This window comes from Fundulus heteroclitus, chromosome 6 (genome assembly GCF_011125445.2).
Source record: "Fundulus heteroclitus isolate FHET01 chromosome 6, MU-UCD_Fhet_4.1, whole genome shotgun sequence".
NCBI classification, from domain to species: Eukaryota; Metazoa; Chordata; class Actinopteri; order Cyprinodontiformes; family Fundulidae; genus Fundulus; species Fundulus heteroclitus.
Window position 1 is genome coordinate 8,374,855 of NC_046366.1, and position 23,240 is coordinate 8,398,094.

The following is a 23,240-nucleotide window of genomic DNA, read 5'->3' on the forward strand; positions in this document are numbered from 1 at the left end:
TATATATATATATATATATATATATATATATATAATGCTTATATCTGAAAGGAATATCTTTTAATAACTTTTTTTAAATACGTTTTTTTGAGTGGTCTAATAATAAAATGTACAATCTCAAATCAGTTCTAAAATCCCTAGTATGAATTTATTCTGGATTTCCTCTAATCCAAACATGGTTTGAATTATACGCACATGCTTAAAAATAGCCCCACTAACACTCGGATAAATATTCCTCACCAAGTGTCTGAAACTCCAAGTGTCCGAAACTCCAGTGCTTATTAAACAGATCCTTAGCATGATGCTACCAACACTATTTTTTCCAAACAGCTTAATTTTTTTAATCATTTCAGACCATGAAAGGACACTTGGCTGGTTCATTTTGGCAGGCAGTTTTCTAGCTTCACTCTGGACCGTAACACTGGTTTTCCAGCCTCTGCCCGTTAATGATAGCCTTGTGTCTTGGTGGTTCTCAGGCTCGTTCTGAACCTGATCAATTTCCTATAATCTGGGAGTGACATTGTGGGTAAAATCATAGCTGAAAGTTTGAAACAATAACCAACAAACCCAAAAGGCATACAATTTACATCAGAATTATGCTTGCATTAAGTTTCCTACATGGGCTTCCCGAATTTAGCTAAAAACTGTGTTTAGAAGTAGTATCTATGCCAGGAGACCAACTAATGTAATAAACTCCATGCAATTCTGTCAAGAAGACGGATCAATTATTTATAAGAATCTATGTGAGAAGCTTGTCAGGGGCATAGGATCGATGTGCATCTTGATTAGGAGTGTATAGATGCTTAAGTTTGCATGTATAATGTAGACTGCATGGATCAGAGAAAAATCACAGGTCATGTCTGAATGAACCATTTGTCAATATGACATACATGCTGAAGATAAATGTAGATAAATGTCCTACCAGAACTCTATGAACCTTATGACTGAAGAACTTTCTGTCAAATCGCTTTTCATTTCCAGAAGATATGAACATGCCTTAAATAAATTAAAGAGCATTTAACTTGTTTGTATCTGCTTCTCTGGTAGCATGCTAAGTATTAATCTAAAATCAAGTTTAAAACCCCAAAATCTGTTTAAATACCAGGTCCTGTTTCTTCTACTCTGCTGCTAAGCTACTCCTGTCTGCAGATCACATCCATAACTGCAGCTGCAGACTTGCCTTGAAAGCTCGCCTCCAGCTGGTTTCTCCTCAGTGTTCCGCGGAGGCTGCCGTGCTCGCTGCCGTCGTCCCGGCTGCACTGGCGGTGGAGGTGCATGGTCTCCGGGATCTCCGTTATCCGCTTCATCAGGGTGCGACCCAGGCCCTTCTTTGAGTTGCGCTTCTTTTGAAGGTGAGGGTTGTTGGCGAGCATCTTCTTCCTTTTGTGGACCTCCAGCTGGGCATACAGCTTCTTCAGCTCTTCCTATGTGGAATTTATGTCAATATTCCAAATATATGAATTTGTTAAGGGAGATACAGTGCTGTGAAAAAGTACACCCATAAAGATCCCATCTATTTTTTTCTCTTTTGTCACACTTTGGTGATCAAACAAAATTTGATGACCTGAGGGAATATATTTTTCAAATAATGATTCATTTTTTTCAGCAAAGCTTAGAACTGTTTGTGCAATCCTAGCGATGACCACCCTCACATCTGTGGGATTTATTCATGCAGACCAGTGTGATAGCAAGTTCTGCTGAATGTCATATGCTTAGTTTTGTTAGAATTTAGGACCAGCTTCAGTTGCAGAGGTTCTGGAGTTCAATCGGTACTTAGCTGATCCAATTGAATAGATGATGGTATCGTCTGCATAGAGATGAGTTGTAACATTTGTCAGATGACTACATAGATTATTATAAAAACTGTGAAGAGGACAGGCACCAGAATAGATCCTTGCGGGACTCCTTTGCTAATGTTAAGAAAGTCCGGCTTCACACCTTCTACTAACATGCACTGAGTTCTCGCTGAGAGATAGTCTCTAAAACCATTCAAGGGCAGAATCACGCACACCAATGTCCCCACGTTTGTATAACAGTAGCTGGTGGTCAACAGGATCAAATGCTTTGGAAAGATCCACAAAGAGAGCAGCACAATGCAGTTTTCTATCCAGGACATTAATTATCTCATTGGTTACAGACACTGCAGCTGTTGTTATACTGTGACCTGCACTAAAACCTGACTGGGTTTCACAAAGAAGGGAGTCTGCTGTTAGAAACTGTTTAAATTCAGAGTTTGGAAATGGGCCATAGTTGTTTAGATCAGTTTGTTCCCCACCTGTTAAAAGAGGGAGAACATGGGCCGCCTTCCAAACTTTTGGAAGTGTGTTTGCTTCAATGCTTAGGTTGTAAATATGAGCAACAGGTTCAGTTATAAAATCAGCAGAAAGTTTTAGGAGATATGGATCAAGACCATCTGGACCAGGTGGTTTCATAGGATTGATAGCTTTCAGGACAGTTCTCATTTCAGAAATGGAAATTGGTTGTATGGAAAATGTATGTAAAGAAATTACAGAAATGGAAAAAGTGGTCAGAACATTTGAATGAAGAGAACCTGGTTGGGTCACCGAATCAAAAACTGAGCCGGCTGATATAAAATGTTCATTGACTTGTTTTGCAATTTCTTCCTTCTGCTGAATGACCGTAGAGTCAACTATTATGCTTCCGGGTAGAGTTGCTTTAGAGTTTGGACCAGAGAGAAATTTATCTGCTTTCAGAATTTGGCTGGTTTATTAAGATTTTTTTAAATAGATCTTGTGTTAAAGTCTGATTTTCTTTTCCTAATTTGAAAAGTACAAATATTCCTAAATTGTCTAAATGTTTGTCACTCAGGAACAGCGTTTGTTAACCATGCTTTAGACCAGACGACATTTATTAGTAGATTTAAAAGATCTTAATCCAAGGATTAACCTTTCCTGAAATCCTAATATTCTTCATTGGAGTATGATTGAAGCAAATGTACAAGAAGCATTCTGAAAGTATTCACAGGCATGGTCAACATCACAAATTAATTTTATGTGGCCAATATTGCTGTTATATAGATCATGAAAAATGAAAAAAATGCCTGAAGATTGAAAGCCTTTCTATAACTATTCAGGGATTTTAGGCCATTCTCCTTTACAGAATCATATTGATTTAGCTGGAAGGTATTCAAGCTTGAGCCACGTGTTTTAGGTTCTGTCCCAATGTCACACTCTATACTTTGACTAGGCCTCATCAAAACCCTCCATTTACTCATTCATTTTTTGTAGCCATTAAAGGGTTGACTCGCAAGTGTGCTTTGGATGTGCTTTAGATTAATGTCAGAAACTGATTGTTTGAATATTTCCTCCCATGATTTAGCTAGAAAACCACATTTAAGTCCTGAGACAATAAAACAACCCAGACCAACAAGCTACCACCACCATGTTTTGACTTGTTTATTTCCTGAAATGCCCTGTAAGTACAGATTTCAGAAGGTTTAACTTTAGTCTCATCACAGAATAGGTTTTCTGAAAGTATTTAGGGTCATCAAGGTGTTTGGGATACATGAGACAGACCTTTGTGCTATCTTTGGTAGTTTTGGTCTTAAACTCTCCCTTGTATGCCATGCTGTGTTTGTCCAGTCTCTGTCTTGTTGTTGATTCATGAAGTTTGATCCTAACCGAGGCAAGTGAGGCCCTGCAGTGCCTTAGATGTGGTTCTGGCTTATTTTTCACCTCTTAGATAAGTCTTCAAAGGATTGTTCAGTCCATGTGGAAACTGGTTCTCTTTGTGGTTTACTGATGTCCCAAAGCCTTGGCTCTGTAACCCTCACCACACTGATAATTGTGATCACCTTTATTTCTTATCTGTTCTTGAATTTCTTTAGATTGGAGAATCAAATAAATGGAATTTATTCTACAGGTCAGACAGAAACCAGGATAGTTTTTGTTGTTGATTTTTGACTTTTAAATTAAATAATCATTAAAGAAAACTGCCTAATAATGTTTTCAGGTCATCCTTTTCTGAAATGAAATTAATTTAATGATCTGAAACATTCAAGTGTGACAGAAAAAGGAAAAACAGAAGGAATCTTAAAGGAGGCAACTATCTTGTTACGTCCCCTTTGTTATAACCTCCATGGTAATAGTGCAGAATGAAAGAAACACAATTATTTCCTTCTGTCGCATCATTTATTGGCGGAAATTTAAAAAAAAGAAAATATATATAAAAAATTTATATTTTTGACTAAACCATTGCAAATCAAATTTGATTAGTTCTCATGATTAAAAAAGCTGGATCACCCGTATATCCTCTGGGTCCAAGCTGTGCTCGCTCCAGGCAGACGTGATGCTGCTGTTGATATAAGAGCCAGATCTTCCCATGTCCAGCTCCTCCTCATAGGCCTCAGTGGCAATATCGTCTCGGGCCTGAGTAGCTTTGATCAGGAACTAAACCAGATTGAGAAAAAGAAGTTAAGACAGAGATCCCTGAGTCCACAAAGGAATAACAGCGTACAACCCAGCCCCAGCACTGGATATTGTGGCTAGGGAGTGTTTTTCACCGTAGAGAGAGTTATTATTTTAAAACATTTACTCAGTAATAACAACTTACTTTCATCACCTTTTTTGCCCTGACTTCATTCCACTATAGTCATAAGCCCAGGTGAAGCTATAAAGAAATCCAGTAGAAATCACTCTATCACTCTAAAAGAGGGCTTGCCTTCTAATGTAAGCAATGGTTACCCTCGAAGAAGAATGTACAGCCATCTTTGAATAAAAAAGGGCCTCATGTGTGAGGAAACCCAAAAAGCTTGGTACATTGGAATTAATGGGAGTGTCCTTGAGTAAGTAGAAGCAAATCCATAAAACATAATACATGAATAATCAATATACAGGCGCTGAGTGAGACAAAGGTAATAATAAAAACAGAAATATGCACACAGAAATGGATTTGACACTAGATGGTTATATAGATATTGCATATAGATAATTTTAGGGCGGTGTAGAGGAGATTAATTGGTCAGTGTCTGAGTTGGTTGTGGAGTGAGGCATTTTCACTCTTTAATATCCTGTGCCACTAGCTGGAAAGAGGCCAGTGGCTCTGGCAAGGATGTCCTCAAGGAGCAGCTTCCTCCAACAATCCAGACACAATCTGGATATGAGCTTCATATTCTTGAGCACTGTGCAGCTTCGGGCAATAAAGCCAGAGTCTCAAAGACAGTCACCTCAGTGAGAGCCTGTGGACGGCCCAAATGCAGGAGAGAAGTCACAAGAATCATGATGATAGCTTTATTTTAATAAACCAAGCCCCAGCAAACAGAAGCATAAGATAACCTAAACTAAAACAACACCAAGCAAAACATGAAGCATGCAAGAAATCTAGAGCACGAGACGGCAGGACGGCAGGAGCAAATCTAGGTTTGGCAACGGGAGGATCTGGCCAGGGAATGGCTGAAAAGAGAGGCTTAAATGTTGCGGAGGATCGATTAAACCCCTGAAATGCAAGACAGGAGAGTGGTTACTAACAGATTGCCACTGGAGGGAAAAGCAGGGAGCTTAAGTGAAATAAAGAGACTGGCAGGGTATAGACAGGCACCTGGATACTAAAAGATCTCAAAACAGAATTAAAACCAGACAGAAGGGAAGCACTGAGAAAACAATGACAGAACATTAAGGTGAACAGAATACAAAACATGAGGATACTAAACAGAAGTGGCTAAGTCTCAGCATACAGAAGGAGGCTTTTTCTGATCTAAATGCTTTATGTTGGGGAACATAGCCTTTGGTCCATGACTGGACACAGTACAATGAGGAGATCATTAAACAGGACAACATCCTGACAACTGTTTAAAACTGGGCGGGTGTACTGTATGTCTCAGCCCAGATAAACGGAGCTCACTGGCAGGTCTGTGATCAACATCAGAAGACAGGTTTGCACTGAGCAGCATCCTAGCATGGACACACCGCAGTGAGTTCTTTTCAGCACAGATATGTAACATCTGGTCTCACAATACAAATGGTGAAGGGGCATCCACAAAAAAAGATGCCTAAAGACGATATCCTAATGGCATGATTGGCTTTAATATAGCTAGATTCAATCAGTCACAGGCAGACGGACACCAGGCACCGCCCAGGGCACAAAGACAGGGCGTCAGTAAAACACGGGAGCAGATCACAGAATGAGGCGTATTATCAGTTAACATTTTACAGGCTTTTTTCCGTCAATAAAAACAGCTCTGTTGTGTATTTTTTCCTGTTTTACCAGCTCAAGCTCAAGTCCAACTACAGAAACAACGCAAGGTTTTCAAGCTAAGGCAGTGTACATAAATTACTAGATATTACATGAAGCTACAGGTTGTTAGAGCTGTTGGAAACAGTTATTGGGAAAATATCAGATGATTCATAGAGGCTCTAATTGGCATGGATAGATATGGACAAAGGGACGGGTCAATTATCTCGGGGCAGTATGTACACTTGGGCAGATTATACCCGAGCGGTGACATGTTTTCTACTGATAACAATGGGAGGAGCGTGGAGGAGGAGCTTGGCTTCTACAAAGACTCATGTGAGCAGCACTCTTGGCTCGCTCTTCTTTATCCCTTTTTCCTGTGTTGATCCATGTCAAGAGAGCCTCAGTACTGATCTCTAACCATTTTTTTGGCTTGTTTAGATAAAAAGTGTTAAAGTATAGTTCCTGTTTCGAGAGTCGTTCCTTCAAAGACGTTTTTATCATCCAGTGGGTTTTCGCTTCCGGGGGAAAAGAGCTGGTATCCGCCGAGGCGAATAACCGCCGACCGGGGGCGGTAGCTTACAAAACATTTGTTTCAATTCAATATTGTTCATATGACTCTTTACAATCACCAGCAAAACTCAAAATGCTATAAAAAAATAGGAGAAGTGAGAAATAAAATCAAATTAGTTTTGTAATAAAAAGAATTAAAACAGGAGTCAGTAAAGATAAAAAAAAAGTAATTTACAGTGAGATAAATCCTCCATGAGATAGGAAAAGATAAACTTTAAAAGAAAATGGATAAGTAATAGATATAAAAAATAAACAATTGTATAAGGATTTCACCAAAAAGTTTATATTTTATATTTCCATTAACAAAACAAATAAATTGCACAATGCTTAATGCAGTTAATCTGTTAATCGTGACATGTTAAGCCATTAACTATTATTAACATGAAGGATGACTTTGCTATGTGAAGTAGATGGGTTCAAAAGAGAGATGCTGCTTTCTGATTAAAATCACTGCTCTGCAGCTTCTACTCAGCTTAACTTTCTCCCAAGTTCTGTTATTTTCCCACATGCCCCAGCAAACTATGCACAAGATAATCCTACTCAGGTGATTTCCCCCACTTATGCAGAGATATAAAGGCAAGTTATTACGGCGGCACAATGAGCAGATATTACATTTCCACCTTTGTTGAGATTACACATGTGGGGACAGAAGATGTCCAAATATTTAGCCTTGGTTTCATGAACAGATGCTCTGTGAAATGAATGTCCTCCCATTGCGCTCAATTATCCCAGTGTGTTCAACTGAGTTGCGCTTCTGAGGAGCCTAATTAAGAAAGAATAGAGGAGCAGAGAGCGCATTTCTCACGCAGCAGGAGAAAGAAATGTTTTCCATCAGCCCTAAAGACACCCGCAGGAGTACTCAGCTAAATTACAATAACCACTTAGGCAGTCTGATTGAGTTTAAGGTAATGATTGTAAATGAGCCAGTGTGGATTTGTGCTTCACAGCTTGCTAATATCAAATGGACTTAGGATGATAAATAATGTGTTGTTAATGGATATTTACAACACATTAGTATAACAGCGTTACACTAAATCTTTCTGAATGCTAGCCGTCCTCCACTATGAAGGCAACCATTTCTCAGTCCAGTAATATTAGTTTGTGCAGGCAGGCAGGCAAACACACAATCCGGGAGCAGTGTTTTTATTTTTTTATTTTTTTTTTTACAGCGTTTTCAATTTTACAAATTGAAAAAAAAAAAAAAATCTTGTAAACACACACATTGCCTGCTCATGAGCGTAATGGAAAACAAGGTTTTAAAGCCGCTATTCACCCTTTTGTAGAAGATTAGTCAAAGTTGTATAATTTGTCAACTAAAGAGCCACATGTCATGGTCAAGTTTTGCTATTCTGCTGAAAATCATTATTCAGTCAAAGTAAAATCCACCCTCCTGAAAACCAGCTTTCACTCGAGAGCTTGTTTCCCCTTAATTTAAATGTTTATTAATCAAATCCCGTCACTGGGCGTCAGATAGAAGTTGTTCAAGTAAGATAAGGTAGTATTAGTTTAGTACTACTGTACTGGTAAATCCCGTTTAAGGCGATGCAAGCAGAACACCACTTTGACTTATTTTACGGCTGGTGAATTTCCATGTAAACCAATCACTCAAACAGGAACACAAATTATTTATTTTGGTCAAATCTCTAAAATCAGTGATTTTTAGCATTGCTTTTTGGTTTCCTTCGCTATGCGCAGCAGTTTTCGTCTTGGGTTTGGGAGCATCTGAGAGAAACCCTGGCTCGGACACATGAAGGTATGGATCCTTTGCAACTTAAATGCAACTCAGAGTCTTCAAACCTGAGGTAGAACTCTGTGAAACGTCTGATCAGATCAGCACACAACCTTGTATTTTCTCAAATCCTGCAGTGAAAAGCTATACTTCATTACCTACCCTTTGATTGTTTTTTTACATTTACATTTTTACATGTAGACATACACTCATGTGATATACCTTTAAGGTTTACGGTTAACGTGCTTTGCGAATAAAATGCATTTGTGGTTCTTTAATCCAAGGGTCAGGCTTTAAAGGTCCGATTGTGTTAACTATTTGTTCTTCACTTATTAATATTTCAATGTCCTCCTCCATGAGTTCAAAAAGAAAAATCAGAAAAAAGTGAATTAGAAGCTATGAGTCACTTTTTTCCACTGTGTAACTCAAATAGCAGCATGTGTGGCTGGTGTGATGAACCTGGTCTAACTGTGGCAGACGGATCTCACTTTTCCTTTTGTTCTTCTACGTTTTCTCCACTGACCATAACAAAGCTCTGGATTCATGGCGAAACATCAGATCAGATGTTTTGTGTTTGAAACGAATGGAAGAGAACAGGACAAAATAGAATAGAGACCTTAGAGTAATTAGAAGACACACACCAGTTACTGTGCATTAAGATAACACTCGGTTGCATTGACACACCATTGGAACATTAAATTTCAAAAAAGTTAATTTAAGAAATATGAAAATACAAAAGAAAAAAGAGTTAGCATAAATATAAAAGGTACAGTATAAATTTGGCCTCACTGTCAAGGAAGTTTAAGCACCCACGACGATACAATGGTTGGCCATTTTTGTCGCTGCCATTACCTTTGGAACAAGCAGCAGCCCCAGAGTCACAGTCACAGTCAGATGAGTGTGAGCGAAGAACATGGTGAGCATCCAGTCAGGGTGCAGCCCAGGAGCCAGAGAGAACCTGCAGGACGGCATAAAAAAGGAGAATTACTGATTTTATTTCATCCTGTGCCATCTGAGCAGAGAGCAAAGTGTCTGAAAAACCTTTTCTAAAATACCACAGTGTTAATATATTATAGTATTTACAGAAGAATTGAAACTATGAATGTATAATATGATCTAAGTTGCCTTTATTTAAAACAGCAAGCAGTAAGATTACTGATAAAATTAAACTTTTTGCAGTTTTAATAACATTAACCGGGAATAACAATGTATTCCCGGTGACTTTGGTTTTGATCAAGCCTCCAGCTGATTAAGTTCAAGCTTTGGTTTTAATAAGAGTGAGGGTCTCCACACCATGACTGGAAATGTTTCCAAACCGTTAAAATGTTATCAACAAGGGCAAAGCTCAGGACCTTTCTTCAAGTCAGCTGACCAGCAGTGCAACATGTGGGACCACCACAGAAAACTCTGCCTTCTCTGGCCCTTTGTCTGGCTCCTCATTAAAACCACTTTAAACCCTTTTAACAGTATGACGGAAAATGTTGGCAGTTCTGAAACTGAACTGAAAATGTTGGTGTCCCTTGACACAAGCAACCAGCCTGTTCCTATCAAAGACTCCCACATTTAAACACACTAATTAAATATTGTCTGCTTGACATCTCCACGTTGCCATGATTCTGTCGACCTTCAGCTCAGAGCACACAATTACAAACAATGTGACAGAAAAGGCTTGGACGTGTATTTTTGCAGTAAAAAAAACGAGCATTGAATGTCTAGCATTCGCAGCAATTTTATGTTTTCTGTTTCAACGGTTTTAGGAAAAACCTTCAGGTCGACTTTTTTTGTGATTCCCGTCGTCTCGTCTCACTTTGATGCGTCTTAAGGGTGATGGAAATGTCGTGACTGCTTGTGTAGAGCCGGCCTTGTGTTAAACTGAGACAAATCCACACACTGTTGAGTCACAGCTGGTTTCATCTGAAACCAACCTGCAGCAGGTTCCTGTATGTGTCACCCCCAGATAGACGTTCCAATTACTGGGGCTCCATTTAATTAAATGTTTGGAGTTTGCTTGGATTGGTTAAAGGACTCTGAAAATTGGTGTAATGATTCAAATATGAAGTAGAAAGGACAACGGTGACTGATAAATCCAGCAGGTAAAATGGGCGACATTAGGCTGTGTCGCGTGTGCGGAGAAATAATGCACAGTGTGTGAGATCAAAGTTGCTCATTGTCTCCAGAACCACTGAAATGGCCGGTTCTGGCTTTAACTTCACAGGAACAAACAAATCCAGGCTTATCACAGCCCCACAGAAACTGCAGTCAGTTAAAGTTTAAATTGTTCAGTTCTCAAAAAAATTGAAGGGAAAATGATCTTTCGCTTCTTCCTTTTTTTTCCTTTTTTTTTTGGGTCCAACTGAGCTCAAAGCAGGTCTCCAGAAAGAAAAGTTAATCAGAGAAAGTTTTATTGCAGCATGCGTGACAAATGAAACCTATTTCCCAGGGCAACTGACTGAAAACAGTTGCTGAGGTTTTATCCCGCTGTGACTCTGATGAAATGTTCTCTGCTTTATAAAATACTGCTGAAGTTCTAGCATGCTTCAGTTTTGTAACTTCAGAGAGCTCAATCCCCTGAATTCAAAGTAAATAAATGAATATCACTGAGAGGAGCTCCTGTTTTACAGTAATTGCATGGCATGTGTATCATGAAAAAAGTCAGATTTTACTTTTGTATGTACTCCGTGTGCATGCATGGCTGCTCTCCGGGTACTCCTGCAATCCCACAGTGCAAAACTAGCGCATGTTAGATTAGATTAGTCATACTAAATTACCCTTGCATATGACTGTGTGCGCTTGGCTGTCTGTGTCTCTGGGATGGACTGGTGATCTGTCCAGGATGGACCCCTGTCACAGGTTCAGGTTTACTGAAGTTTTAAACCGACACTTTTCTAACCTAACAGCTAACTGTGCTGTGTTTGTTAACACTAGCTTGTTCGCTAACAGGAAGTTCACTGTAAAATGTCAAATTTTTATTTATTTATTCACTTTATTTCCAATTGCATCTTTGGTTCTAAAAAAAAAAAGAACAAAAGGCATTCAGTGTTGCATTATTATTATTATTATTATGCTTTTGCACAAAAAATAGAAAGTGAGGCACTTAGAGTGCAGCACTGTTGCCCACAGTAAGAAGGTCCATTGGTTGAAATCCCAGAGGTGCAGCCAGGTCCTCAGTGAGGAAAATAGCTGTTGGCTGTCCAAAAAAGGAGAAATTATGTCACTAAATGACATCAACACATGATTTCCATAGTTAAAATTTGTGTGTAACAATCGTTTAATATTTTACTGGTAATTTCACATTTCCAACAGTCCTCCTTGTTTATCTAGGTGTGAGATCTGTAAAAAAAATAAAAAAAATAAAAAAATACCCTTTTTTTTTATTTTTACTACTACTAAGTTATTTACTAAATGGACCAAGAAGATACAACAGTAAAAAAGTAGTAATTTAATTGCAATGTGTAAGATTGACGCGAACATCCCCGATGTGATCAGACAGGAACAGCTTCTTGCACACGTGATTCATTTACGCTCGCGTCTCATTGAGAGGAGTTTGTAGGACTAGTATAAAATCAGACTCTTCAATACCATCCGGAAAAAGGATTGTTGGTAGTCTGTTATTCCAAAAAAAAAAAAAAAAAAGTTGCTCAGGGCCAGAGCAGTTACTAAGGAAATTACAAAGTCACCAAGTTGGCAACACTGAATGTCACCTGGCACCTTTTTGTTTTTAGATATACATACTTTTTCTTTTTTTCTCTTTAAGTCCAAAAAGAGATCCAATATGGTGACTGATCGACCTCTAAAATGTGCCGTTCGGCGGGGATGTGTGTTTGAACTGTCGTGTATTTTCGTTGCCCTGTGATGGACTGGCGACCAGTCCAGGATGTACTTCACCTCTTGCCCAAAGACAGAGGCTTTAGAACCCAGTGCACCTGCTGCAACCCTGAACAAAATTAGGATGGACGGCTGGCCGGATGGATTAAAAGAAGAATTCTGATCACACAAATCTTTCCGCAGACGCTGCTTCGAAATTTGCTCATATAAAAACAACACAGGATAAAGGAAAAGAAAAACAAAAACCGTTCAGCCATGTTACCCTTTAGGGAGATCCGTAGTCCCCATAACCCCCCAGAGAGCTCTTAAAACCGATTGCTCTGAACGTGCCTGAAGGCTCGACGCAGCTGTGGGAATTTGCAGCATCGGGAATCTGCATTCACGTGTCCAGCAATCCCTTTTTCTGCTAACTCAGAAAAACGGCTGGAAAAACCTGTCAATTTAGAAAATCTCTGACAAATAGGAGGGAGCATTTTAACAACGCTGATGTTCAAACCCAACAAGTAGTGTATCGGTTTTACATTCTGATAAACATTAGAATTAGAAACGGCAAAATGCAAACAAGGAGAGCGGTGAGAGCGCTGCTGCTTAATTCGCTGCGACAGAGACTGACATCGACAAACAGCATGTGGTTTATTTTAGTCTCTGGCACAGTGCATCTCCGCTTTTTCTCTCCCTGTGGAAGATATAATTTATGCTATCCTTTAAACTCTCCCCCCCCCTGCACTCTGCTGACTCCGTTCATTTCCCAGACGAAAGAGCCGCGTAACAAAAATGTCCTTTTTCCTGAAATGATATATGCCCGCACAGCTCCAACAAACAGATATATGTGAGTGGACATCGGGTCATGCCACTGATAAATAGAGGTGCCGTCTGCTAGTCTAACATCCGCGCACTAATTGGGGAATCCTGTCACGTTAATTATTTGGTAAGACTTGTGCACGCCGACAGACATGGGAGCGATTTTTATGTCCAACAATGCTTGTATATCTGCACCCACCTGATGATGTGGAAGATGGCCGATATGAGGAGCTCGTTGTAGATGGCCGCAGCGATGTAGCGCGGCTCGTGGAAGGCCGAGGGGATGCTGCGGACGGCGTAGCACAGGTACACTCCCCACAGCAGGAAGAGGAACTCAGCTGAAACAAAGACAGTCGGAAATTTACGCCTTTACCCGATTCACGGTCGCTAAAACTTCACCAGTACGCATTATGGATCTTGTCGAGTTCAGGTGCGTGGTTGTTCATTTCCCAGATTTAAACTTTATGGAAACAACGTAGGGGGTGATTGTGAAGGGGAAGGAGAAAGGACACGTTTTATGATTCAAATCCGAAATGTCTAGCGTGCTTCTGCCTGCAGCCCCCTTTACGTTTAAACTCCTAAATAAAATCCAGCGCAACGAACAGACTTCAAAAATCCACACAATAATAAGCAGATTAGATGACTAGGTGTGTTATTTCCTCTCAGCGTGAATCCAGCTGCTCTCTGAAGGTCTCTGAGATTCGTTCGAACACATTAGTGAGCAAACAGCGTCGTGGATTAGAGCCCGTGTTTTATATAATACTCTGAGCTGTGTGCTGTAGCTGCAGGCGTACTGTGTCGTTACCTAGCTTTAACTCCTTCCATGAAACGTTCCTCTCTGTGAAAGCTCTGGCAATACCTAGCCTTCAGAAACGAGCATTTCACCTACCGTGGGAAGTTGTTTTACGCCCTAACTCGGATTTAAACTTCTACAGCTTCCTCCCTGACCCGTCTGCTGAGGTCCTCGGTCTTCGTGATGCCGTTTGTTCACAGATGTTTTCTAGCAAAGCTCAGAGGCTCTCACAGAACAGCTGGATTTACGCAAGCTGAATTCTCGCGGCGTTTGTGCGTTCACAAACACACGGGAATCCATCCACCTCAACTGTTCGGGATCGAAACAAGACGGTTCGGGCCAATCACGACGCAGTATTATGGTTTGAGGCGCGACATACAGATGTGACGGAAGCTGCCGCGCTCACAGCCGAACCAACACAAACATGGCAGCGCAGGAGAAGGACGCACGCGTAGCTGCTGCTATCACATCTGTTTTGTCAGAAGCATCTATTTCTATTGTTGAAAGAAGAGCAGCAAGAAGTGCATTTACTAGTGTAAACTTGTGGTTTCTCATGGCACCTGCTGTTTACATTTTAATTTGACACCATGATTGGCTGAAAACCAGCCTTTGGTAGGCGGGCACTTGGTGTCGCTTCACCCAATCAGCTCAGATATTTCTGCTGAACGTCCCTCCTTTCCCCAAATGGATTCAAGAGGAGCAGCCCCAGGTTGAAAATGTGCAGAACGGAGCGTTATCAATCTGCCTGGCCAGGTTAGGATTTATGCTGGGATTAAATTACACACAGGCAGACTCTAGTTGACATGTAGGTGAATAAAGGCAATTAGTTGCACTGGATTTCATTTAGGGGCATCAGGGTAAAGGGGGCTGAGAGCAAAGCAGACTCCACTTTTTAACTTTTTATTTGTAAAACAAAAATGGTAAAGACCATCATTTCACTGTTATGTGCTTCTTTGCTGGTTTATTAATACATAAAACCCAATAAAAGAGACTACAAATTGGTGGTTGTGAAATAGTCCTCTGTATGACAGCGCACGCCAACGTTCTGCTTTAAATATGCTTTAAACTTCCAGCTGCTCCTTCAAATTATATTTAAAAAAACAATAAGCAATTACATGTTGATGCTCAGCCGAAGGCAGCAGTGTTTGTTCTCCTCCTCTAATGGAGCCCGTATATATATCAGCTGATGAAATTTTAAAATATCAAACATCTAAACTAATTATTTTAGCGGCTGAAGCAATGGACTCCGTCTCCGCGCAGTGAAATTATATCTTGGATCAATAAAATATAACTTCCAAGGACTAGCACCAGCATAAAGCACCATCTATCACTGGTAGAAACAGATTGGAATGAAATATAAATTACATTTCGCAAACGCTCTTTATGAAACTTTCCAAAGAGGCTCAAAAGGGACTCAATGAATAAGTGCTTTTAGTTTGATTCTCCAGACAAAACATCAAGAATATGACAAACAATATGATGTCATAATGGCTGGATCTTTAAAAATACTGAACAGCATCACAAACTGCATGGGTATTAAAAAGAATGATTATAGGAAGGACTAAATAACCCTTGCATGAATATAAATGAGTTATTCATTATCAGTAATGCTCTAGAGTAGCTTTTTGCTGTTCATTGTGTCCTTTTTTATATAAAAAAGATGGCTTTTGTACAAGCGTTGTCAACATTAAAAGCAAGCAAAAAAAAAAAAAACAGAAAAAGAGAAAGGAGGCAGCTTTTCAAAGGCATGGTATGCAGCACTGAGGAAATGCTCCAAAGCTGCGGCTTTTAAAGGTGCTCCCTGTCCTCCCGTGCAGCCTCGCCATCACATCAGCGTGTTCTCGCCGGCTGTCAGAGCAAACTGCAGGGCTCCCTCATTTCCTAGCTTGTCTACACACATTCAAAGGAACAACCGGAGGGAATCCTGCGCACGTTTCACTCGGTGTGTGTGCGCGCGTCTGTTTGAAGATGTCGCTGTTACACAGAAACGCGCGCATTTTTCTCTGTAGACGCCTCTCTCCTCTGTCCCATCGCCACGGTGTCCTTAGTTGTCCTCCCTCCACAGGCTCGTCCTTCTCCATCTATCCTTCTGAAGTTCTGTTGGTGGAAAAGTCTCTTGTTGCTTGGTTGGCCGCTGCCCGCCAGCAGCATCCTTTTGAACGCCCCCCTTTTCTTTCCTCCCCTGCCATTTCCACTCTCTCAGCCTGCCTGTCTGTCAGTCTTCAGGGGGATGTCTCAGGGATTCATCGTTTCCCCTCTATCCAAACAGGATTAGTCTCCCCTGCTGTCAGGCTGGCTCCAGCGAGGTGCACATCGCTGCCTCCTGCTTGAAGAATCTGGCCGAGGAGGCTGTACCGTAGTACACGCTGAAGGCCATCTGGGTCATCACAGCAACTTTGCGGGCTTCCAGTAATGTCAATGTAAAGTAATGGCTTCAGCCTCTTTTATAAGTCTGGAAGGGGACAGAAATGTGGTTCAGGTGGCCCACCATGATTGGTCAGGCATGATCTCCACAGATGATGAGTATCTCTATTCTATTCTATTCTATTATATTCTATTTCTATTCTATTCTATTCTATTCTTACCGCGCCAGTAAACAACTCTCTCTTTCCTCATCCTGTCTCTCTTCCTCCTCTTCTTCGTCTTGTTGTTTAACGTCTAAAGCTACAGCAAATGTATGTGTAATTTTAGCAGATTCGGCAGCATCTCCCTGCAGATTTTCACACCACCCGTTTCTCTTTTGGCTTTCCATTCGCCGTCTTTCTATCTTCGGGCACGTTTACGCCTCCGGTTGGCAGTTGGAACTGAATTCAGCCCCAGACGAAAGTCCTTTCTTTTAATGGCAGCTTAAAAGCCTTAGCTCATATGTTAGACAGTGGATGACGCTAAAGATGAGACTTGCCCGCGTTGTTTCAACACCTGATAGCAGACGGAGCGTCTCACTGGACAGATATCTGAATGGACGCATGAAACTGTCTTTTGGGGGGGACTTGCTGTGTGTTTTTGGTGCCGTTTGATTCTTGCTTAAATAAGAAGCTCTTTTTATCTACAAGAGGAAGCGGATGAAAGCTCAGAGGTTTCTCACATCTAGAGAAGCTCAAGTTGCGAAAGGCTGGGACCTGTTATCGCTGTCATCTGCCACTACTGAACAGACGACTGAACTGTAAAGCTTTGCAGAACATTTGAGGAAGTTGGAAGACTAAAGTGTTGGTTATCTATAATCTCCTTGTTGGCACTGAAGCCCAAGGCCTAATTCCTTTTCTAATTCAATTGCCTTAGCCCGCTCTACTGCATAGTTGGTGTAAATTTCGTCATCTGCACCCAGGTTTCTTGCGGGGGGTCTGCTTGCTCCCCAGATTTTTTTCCCCGCTGTGCTAACTGTGCGCTATGGCAGGGACAATGATAACTCCACGGTGGCGCCAAACAGATCAAGATCAGAAGGAGAACAAAACCAACAATGAAATGTTTCTTTTTATTAAGGAAATACATTAAGAGAGTGATCTGATGAATTTGTCTCTCAGGTACAGGGATACAAAAACTGTATAATGTATAGATGCAACGATGGGAAATGGTGCCAGGTCCAAATGACTGGAACCCAACAGAAAAGTCAACGTGATGGTAGGATCACAAACAAACAGAAGGTCGAGGATTGGGAATGAGAACCTTTAAAAGGGGGAAAAAAAATCATGTAAAGGAAAGTATAAGGGGAGCTTTCAAGAAACCTTTGAAAGTCCCCCAGCAAACTAAGAAGAACAATAAAACGAAGCAATGAATTGAAGACAAGGGTCCAGTTTATCAACCAACCTACAGCTTCACCAGATCCCTCGTGGGGGAAGCAACTGTTTGGCCTTTAAGAACCCCTAAAGAGGAGGAACTGGCATTGCTAAAGCAGATGCATAGAAACCCTGACAAAAACATCAACTTAGCTGCAGTTACCCAGAAACTGAAATCTCCGCCCACCATCAGGCGAAGCACCAGTGAATGAACGTGTGGAGAGAAGTGGACTGGAAGTGGTTTTTAAAAACTCAAGAGCTACTTTAACCAGGCCGGCCGGGTTGATCATGAGTGGCACTCTCTGTGCTGCACATTAGCAATCTGGGACGGCTCCCATTGAATCCGTTTGGGGAAAGGAGCAGAACTCTACGACCTGATTGGGTGAAGCGACACCTAGTGCCCACCTACCAAAGGTTGGTTTTAGCCAATCACGGTATCGAATTAAAACGGAAGCAGCAGCTGCTATGAGGAAGCACAAGAAGGCAAGCTAGTCAAGGCACTTTCTGCTGTTCCTCTTTCAAAGAAAAATTGTGGATTCTTACTAAACAGATGTGATAGCAGCAGCTGAGCATCCTCCTGTGCTGCCATGTTTGTGTTGGTTTGGCTGTGGGCTCAACCGCTCTTCCTTTCCTCGCAGCTGTATGTACCGCCTTAAACCACAATACTGCGACGTGATTGGCCTGAACCATTTTTGGTTCAGGCCAATCAAAGGGTTGAAGCTGGAACGGTACAAGATGGATTCTCGTTGTGAACACACAAATACCGCGGGAGTTCAGCTTGAGGCAAGGTTAGAGCTACTTACCCTTTACTAAAACCCTACTACAAGTATCTGGAGCTTTTTCAAGCGTTGAAGAATCTGCAGATAAGACACCATACCACCAAGCTACCAGAGGACAGGAAGATATTTAATTCTTTAACAAGATGCCTGCATGATGCTGAGCCAATTTAGAAGCTTGTCTTCACCCAGAGTCAAATGTGAGATCTTCTTCATAATGCTGGCAACAAGGATGGAAACTTGATCAAAAATGAGGATGTGAACCCCGCTGTCCATCTCTGGTTAAAAGAAGGGTATCCCAGGATTCCTGCGATGACTGGAAAGAAGTTCTACGCCAAATGACCTAAAAATCAACTACCTTGCAATCCTAACACCAACCCAATGTGTAGGCAAGAGGAGTTCTAGCCAGGCTCGATGAGGTAGTGAATTGAGCTAGAATGTGGAGGATGAAAGCCTTTTTGCAATAAACTTAATGTCGCACGAAACATTAGACAACACCAATATCACAGACCTATTTCTATTAGATTTATACAGCTCCTGACGCCTCTAAGTTACACCTCCACGAGAAAAAGCAATCGTTTGGAAAGTAACAGGATGATTTTACTGGTAAAATAAAAGACTCTCGGCTCTTTGGAAGGGAAATGCTTTACACGGAGCCACAGGGGACAAGAGAAACAGCAAGGATGGACGGAGGTTTATATTCGGGGTCAGAGATTTGATCCAAATCTCCTCGACCCGCACCCCCTCTTGAGCAGATCGCTGTCGGGAAACTCGCCCGAGAGCGCGCACTCACTCACCCACTGCCATCATGTAGTCCCAGCGGTCCAGCAGGCACATGCTGAACTGCAGTCCCTCGGGGGTGAAGCCCACGACGATGAGACTCTGACTCAGCGCCGGGCTCTGGCACACAGCGGAGGTCCAAGCCACCAGGAACCACAGCACGATGAGGAGAATCACCGCCAGCAGCCGCAGGACACGCCAGCTGGTCATGTACGGCGTCCTCTGGGCCGTGCGGGACAGGAACACCTTCAGCACCCTGAAGGAGGAGGCAAGGAGAAGGGAAAGAGAGTTTGGATCTTGAAAAATGTCTAAGATGACACCCCAACGAGCAGCAAAGCTGAGCAACAGCCGTTTTCCCTGACATTTACAGTTTATTTGTCCGTGTGCAATTATATTATCGCTTCTGTGACCGTTCCCCCATGAATGGAAACGTATTCATTTCAGTTCTATTTATTTATGTCCATCAAACCTGCGGCGCTCTTGTGTTGCATGAGGAAGAAAGCAAAAGGAACAAACATTTTTGTTCATAAAATATAAATACAACAATGTGAACCTCTGGGATTTCGTTTTATTACAGCTGTGATTACCAATGTGCTTGGAACAATAGCAGGGTGGTTGATTTATAAGGCGCCAGTTCCACCGTTTAAATGGAAAAGGACTATTAAGAACGCTGCAAATCACAGTAAAAAGTTGGTGCTGGCTTCACACCGACTTGCAAAGGTATAAACCCTTGAACTTTTGTCGTGCTGTAGCCACATACTTTACTGCGTCGTATTGGGATTTTATGTGATTTCCCGACACAAAGTTGTGCCTATTTGTGAAGTGGAAACGAAAATGCATGATATACAAAATGTTTTATAAATGGGAATCTGAAAAGTGTGGTGTGCATTTTATTCAGCCCAGCTGAGTCAACGTATTCTCGCAAAACCACCCTTTGCTGCCATCGCAGGCGTGTCTCCCCCACCAGCTTTGCACATCTAGACACTGACAATTATCTGCAAAATAACTCCAGCTCAGTGGGATTGGATGGGGATCAGTTATGGACATCAATTTTCAAGTGTTACAACAGATTCTCAGCTGTGATTGAATGTGACGTCTGGCCGGGCCATTCTAATGCCTGGACACGCTTTGATCTGGACCACTGCACTGTAGCTCTGACTGTGTGTTTAAGGTCATTGTGCCTCTCAAAGGTGAACTCCTCTCAGTCTGAAGTGTGTTCCAGCCACAAACAGGTTTTCTCACAGGAGTCTCCATTATTGAGCTCCATCAATCTTCCCACCGACTCGGCAGCTTCCCTGTCCCCACTGAAAATAGCATGTTCACAGAACGATGCTGCCACCGCCTCATTTCTTGGGGGTGAGTGTCAAGGGTGATTGTGTGTTTTCTGCCTCACAATCTTTTGCATGTAGACCAAAAGGTTTGATTTTAATCTCATCAGTCTACAGCCTCTTGTTCCTCCGCATAGTCCCTTTCAGATCATCCTTTCATTCCAGGATCTAGCTGTGTTCTTTTGGGCCTCGCTATCAGATGAAACCACAGCGTTGTCCCCCTCGGTAGTCACCAATCCCATGACCATAATGAACTGCAAGGGCTAGAGCAGGACCTGAGCTGTAAATCTCTGCAGCTCTTCCAGAGGTCCCATGAATGAGTTTTTCCAACTGCTTTCAGGTTGGGTTTGCAGTTGTACTGTTGTATCCCCCCCCCCCCCTCTCCCCAGTTTTGGGTGATGGATCAAACGCTGCTCCTGAGACGTTCATAGTTTTCTATATTATGTTTATAACCTAACCCTGCGTTAAACCTCTCACAACTTTCTCCATGATGTATCTGCTGTTCTTTGGTCTCCGTGATGCTTTTTGTTCCCCAAACATCCTCTGCTGCGTTCCCAGAACAGCCGGATTTAGTTGCATTGTATTTAGGGTTATGCAAGTAGACATGTCTGAATACAAGTAGACACCACTCTTTTCAGATTCTTATTTAGAAAGCAGCTTTGACCCATATATAATTTTCGTTAGTCTTCACAGCTATGAACAACTTTGTGTTGGTCTGTCACAAAAAAATGCCTCCAAACGACATTTAAGTGTGTGGCTGTAATATGGTAAAACGTGAAAAAGTGTACGGGGAACAATACATTTATAATGTACTCTAGTTTATAAATATGTTTAGCTTTGCTCCTCATTGGCAGTCTGGACTGTGACAAATCTCATCTGATATCTAGTGGGACCACTCAGGCTGCAAGAGTGTGGCCGCGAGGCACGCTTCCCATCCATCGCTAATACTGCCAAGAGAACTTTCTGGCCAATCTTTGACCTCCTTCTCCCTCCTCAATAATACGTGTTCCAAGCTGCAGATCAGGAAGCCAGAGTGTGTGTGTGTGTGTGTGTGTGTGTGTGTGCGTGTGTGTGTGTGTGTGCGTGAACGGGTGCTTGAGTAGGAAGACGCAGAAAGATCAGACCTGATGTGAAATTTAAATGTGCTTATGGGCCAGAAAGCATGCGATCTTGAGAGGGAGAGCTGAATTATTGAAACAGACACAGGAGTGAAGGAGATGCTGGGATAGGAGATATGATGTGAGAAGTGGGGTCTGCCTATTTTTAGGTTTTGCTTTCTTCAATCTAATATCGGCATGAGAATAATTCATAGCAAAAAAAAAAAAAAAAAAAAAAAAGGGAACATGTACAGATGATCCTCTTTGTTCTCTCTTTTGTTGTTGGCGCTTAACTCCCGTACCTGTACAGCTTGAGGATGATGGTGCCGTACACGATGGCGAAGCCCAGGAGACGGACCCACCTCAGGAGGATGCATCGGAACACACTGGGGTTGAAGTACAGGATCATCACCTGCGGAGAGAGAGACAAACATCGTGTTTTGTTTTCTTACGAGAGCAAAATCGCACATATTGTATTCCTCTGTAGTTCACCAAAAAAAAAAAGAAAAAAAAAAGAAAAAAAGGGAGCGTTGAGTATGAGAGAAGCAAAGCTGGAGGCAGACCTGGCATCACAGAGCGCTCACGCCTCCACAGCTCACACCGACTGAAAGCAGCATGTAGCTCGTATGTAGGACACAACGTTAAATCTCACTTAAATTTTGCATTTCCTCATCTTGTTTTTGCAAAACAGATATTTCTTTTTCGCCTAATTCAGAGCTGACTTTGTCTCTCCGGTTTTCAATAAAACCTTGAAACTGGTGACAGTTCGTAGATTATTGTTTCCCTTCTTTCTGCTGGATGTGATTCTATTTTTTTTTATTTTTTTTTTTGCCCCCTATTACTTAAAGTAGAGTGTGATGGAGGCTGAGGAGACAAGTCTGGCATACCGAGAAGATAAGAGCTTCCATTTGCACTTCTGTTACGGCTGCATTTCACTTCATTAGGGCGCAGCTCAGCAGGACGGCGCATATATAAAACTTCCAGCGGCTACCATTTCTGCACTTAATGAAGCTTGTATCCGCCACTTAATTGGTGCGCTCCCTTGTGACTCTTTATCCATGACCCTTTTCGTAAATTTGCATTATTTGGCGGTTTGAGGGAGTTGGGATAAATCTGCGTGCCCTTTTCCTCCCCGAGGAAAGGTTGTTATTAAAGTCTATGTAGTAGATCACAGACAGACTCCGGAGGTAAATACAAGGCAACTAACATAGAGCAAAGTTTGAGGGTTGGCACACACAAAAAAAAAAAAAAAATACAAAAAATCTGTCAGAAAAAGAGACATATAACCCAAATGTGTAAGACTGATGTTTTTGTAGCTACAGCCAAGCACAAGTGAAATTTTTTTCCCCCATTATTTTTTAGGCAACCATTAGTCACTATGAAATTCACATGATCTGGATGTCGATGGTAATTAAGGTGGTAATTCCTTTTAATCTGTTGCTGAAGGTATTTTTGTTGGGTTGCCTGTCTGATTTTGACTTCCTGCTGTGCTCCTTGTCCTGTTGACTTAGTTTAAACCAAACTTACGCATTTTAAGATACAATCTAAAATACACAGGCCAAAGATGTGTTCAGAT

At 41.6% G+C, this 23,240-nt stretch overlaps 1 protein-coding gene and 1 long non-coding RNA gene across 2 annotated transcripts in view; one reads left to right on the forward strand and one right to left on the reverse strand.

The window, feature by feature from the left end:
• The window catches only part of LOC105930223 (probable G-protein coupled receptor 158), a 90,779-nt gene that overhangs the window by 7,305 nt on the left and 60,234 nt on the right, over nucleotides 1–23,240 (reverse strand). Inside the window, exons 6-11 of the mRNA XM_012868322.3 lie at nucleotides 21,967–22,076; nucleotides 19,257–19,495; nucleotides 13,317–13,455; nucleotides 9,344–9,449; nucleotides 4,263–4,409; nucleotides 1,181–1,424 (exon numbers count right to left, since the gene is read on the reverse strand). Of these exons, the coding sequence (XP_012723776.2) occupies nucleotides 1,181–1,424; nucleotides 4,263–4,409; nucleotides 9,344–9,449; nucleotides 13,317–13,455; nucleotides 19,257–19,495; nucleotides 21,967–22,076 (985 nt within the window). The remainder of the gene's footprint in view (nucleotides 1–1,180; nucleotides 1,425–4,262; nucleotides 4,410–9,343; nucleotides 9,450–13,316; nucleotides 13,456–19,256; nucleotides 19,496–21,966; nucleotides 22,077–23,240) is intronic.
• Nucleotides 1,283–22,917, forward strand: LOC118563404. Its single transcript, XR_004931205.1, has 2 exons — nucleotides 1,283–1,352; nucleotides 21,975–22,917. It is a non-coding gene; the product is annotated as an uncharacterized LOC118563404 (long non-coding RNA).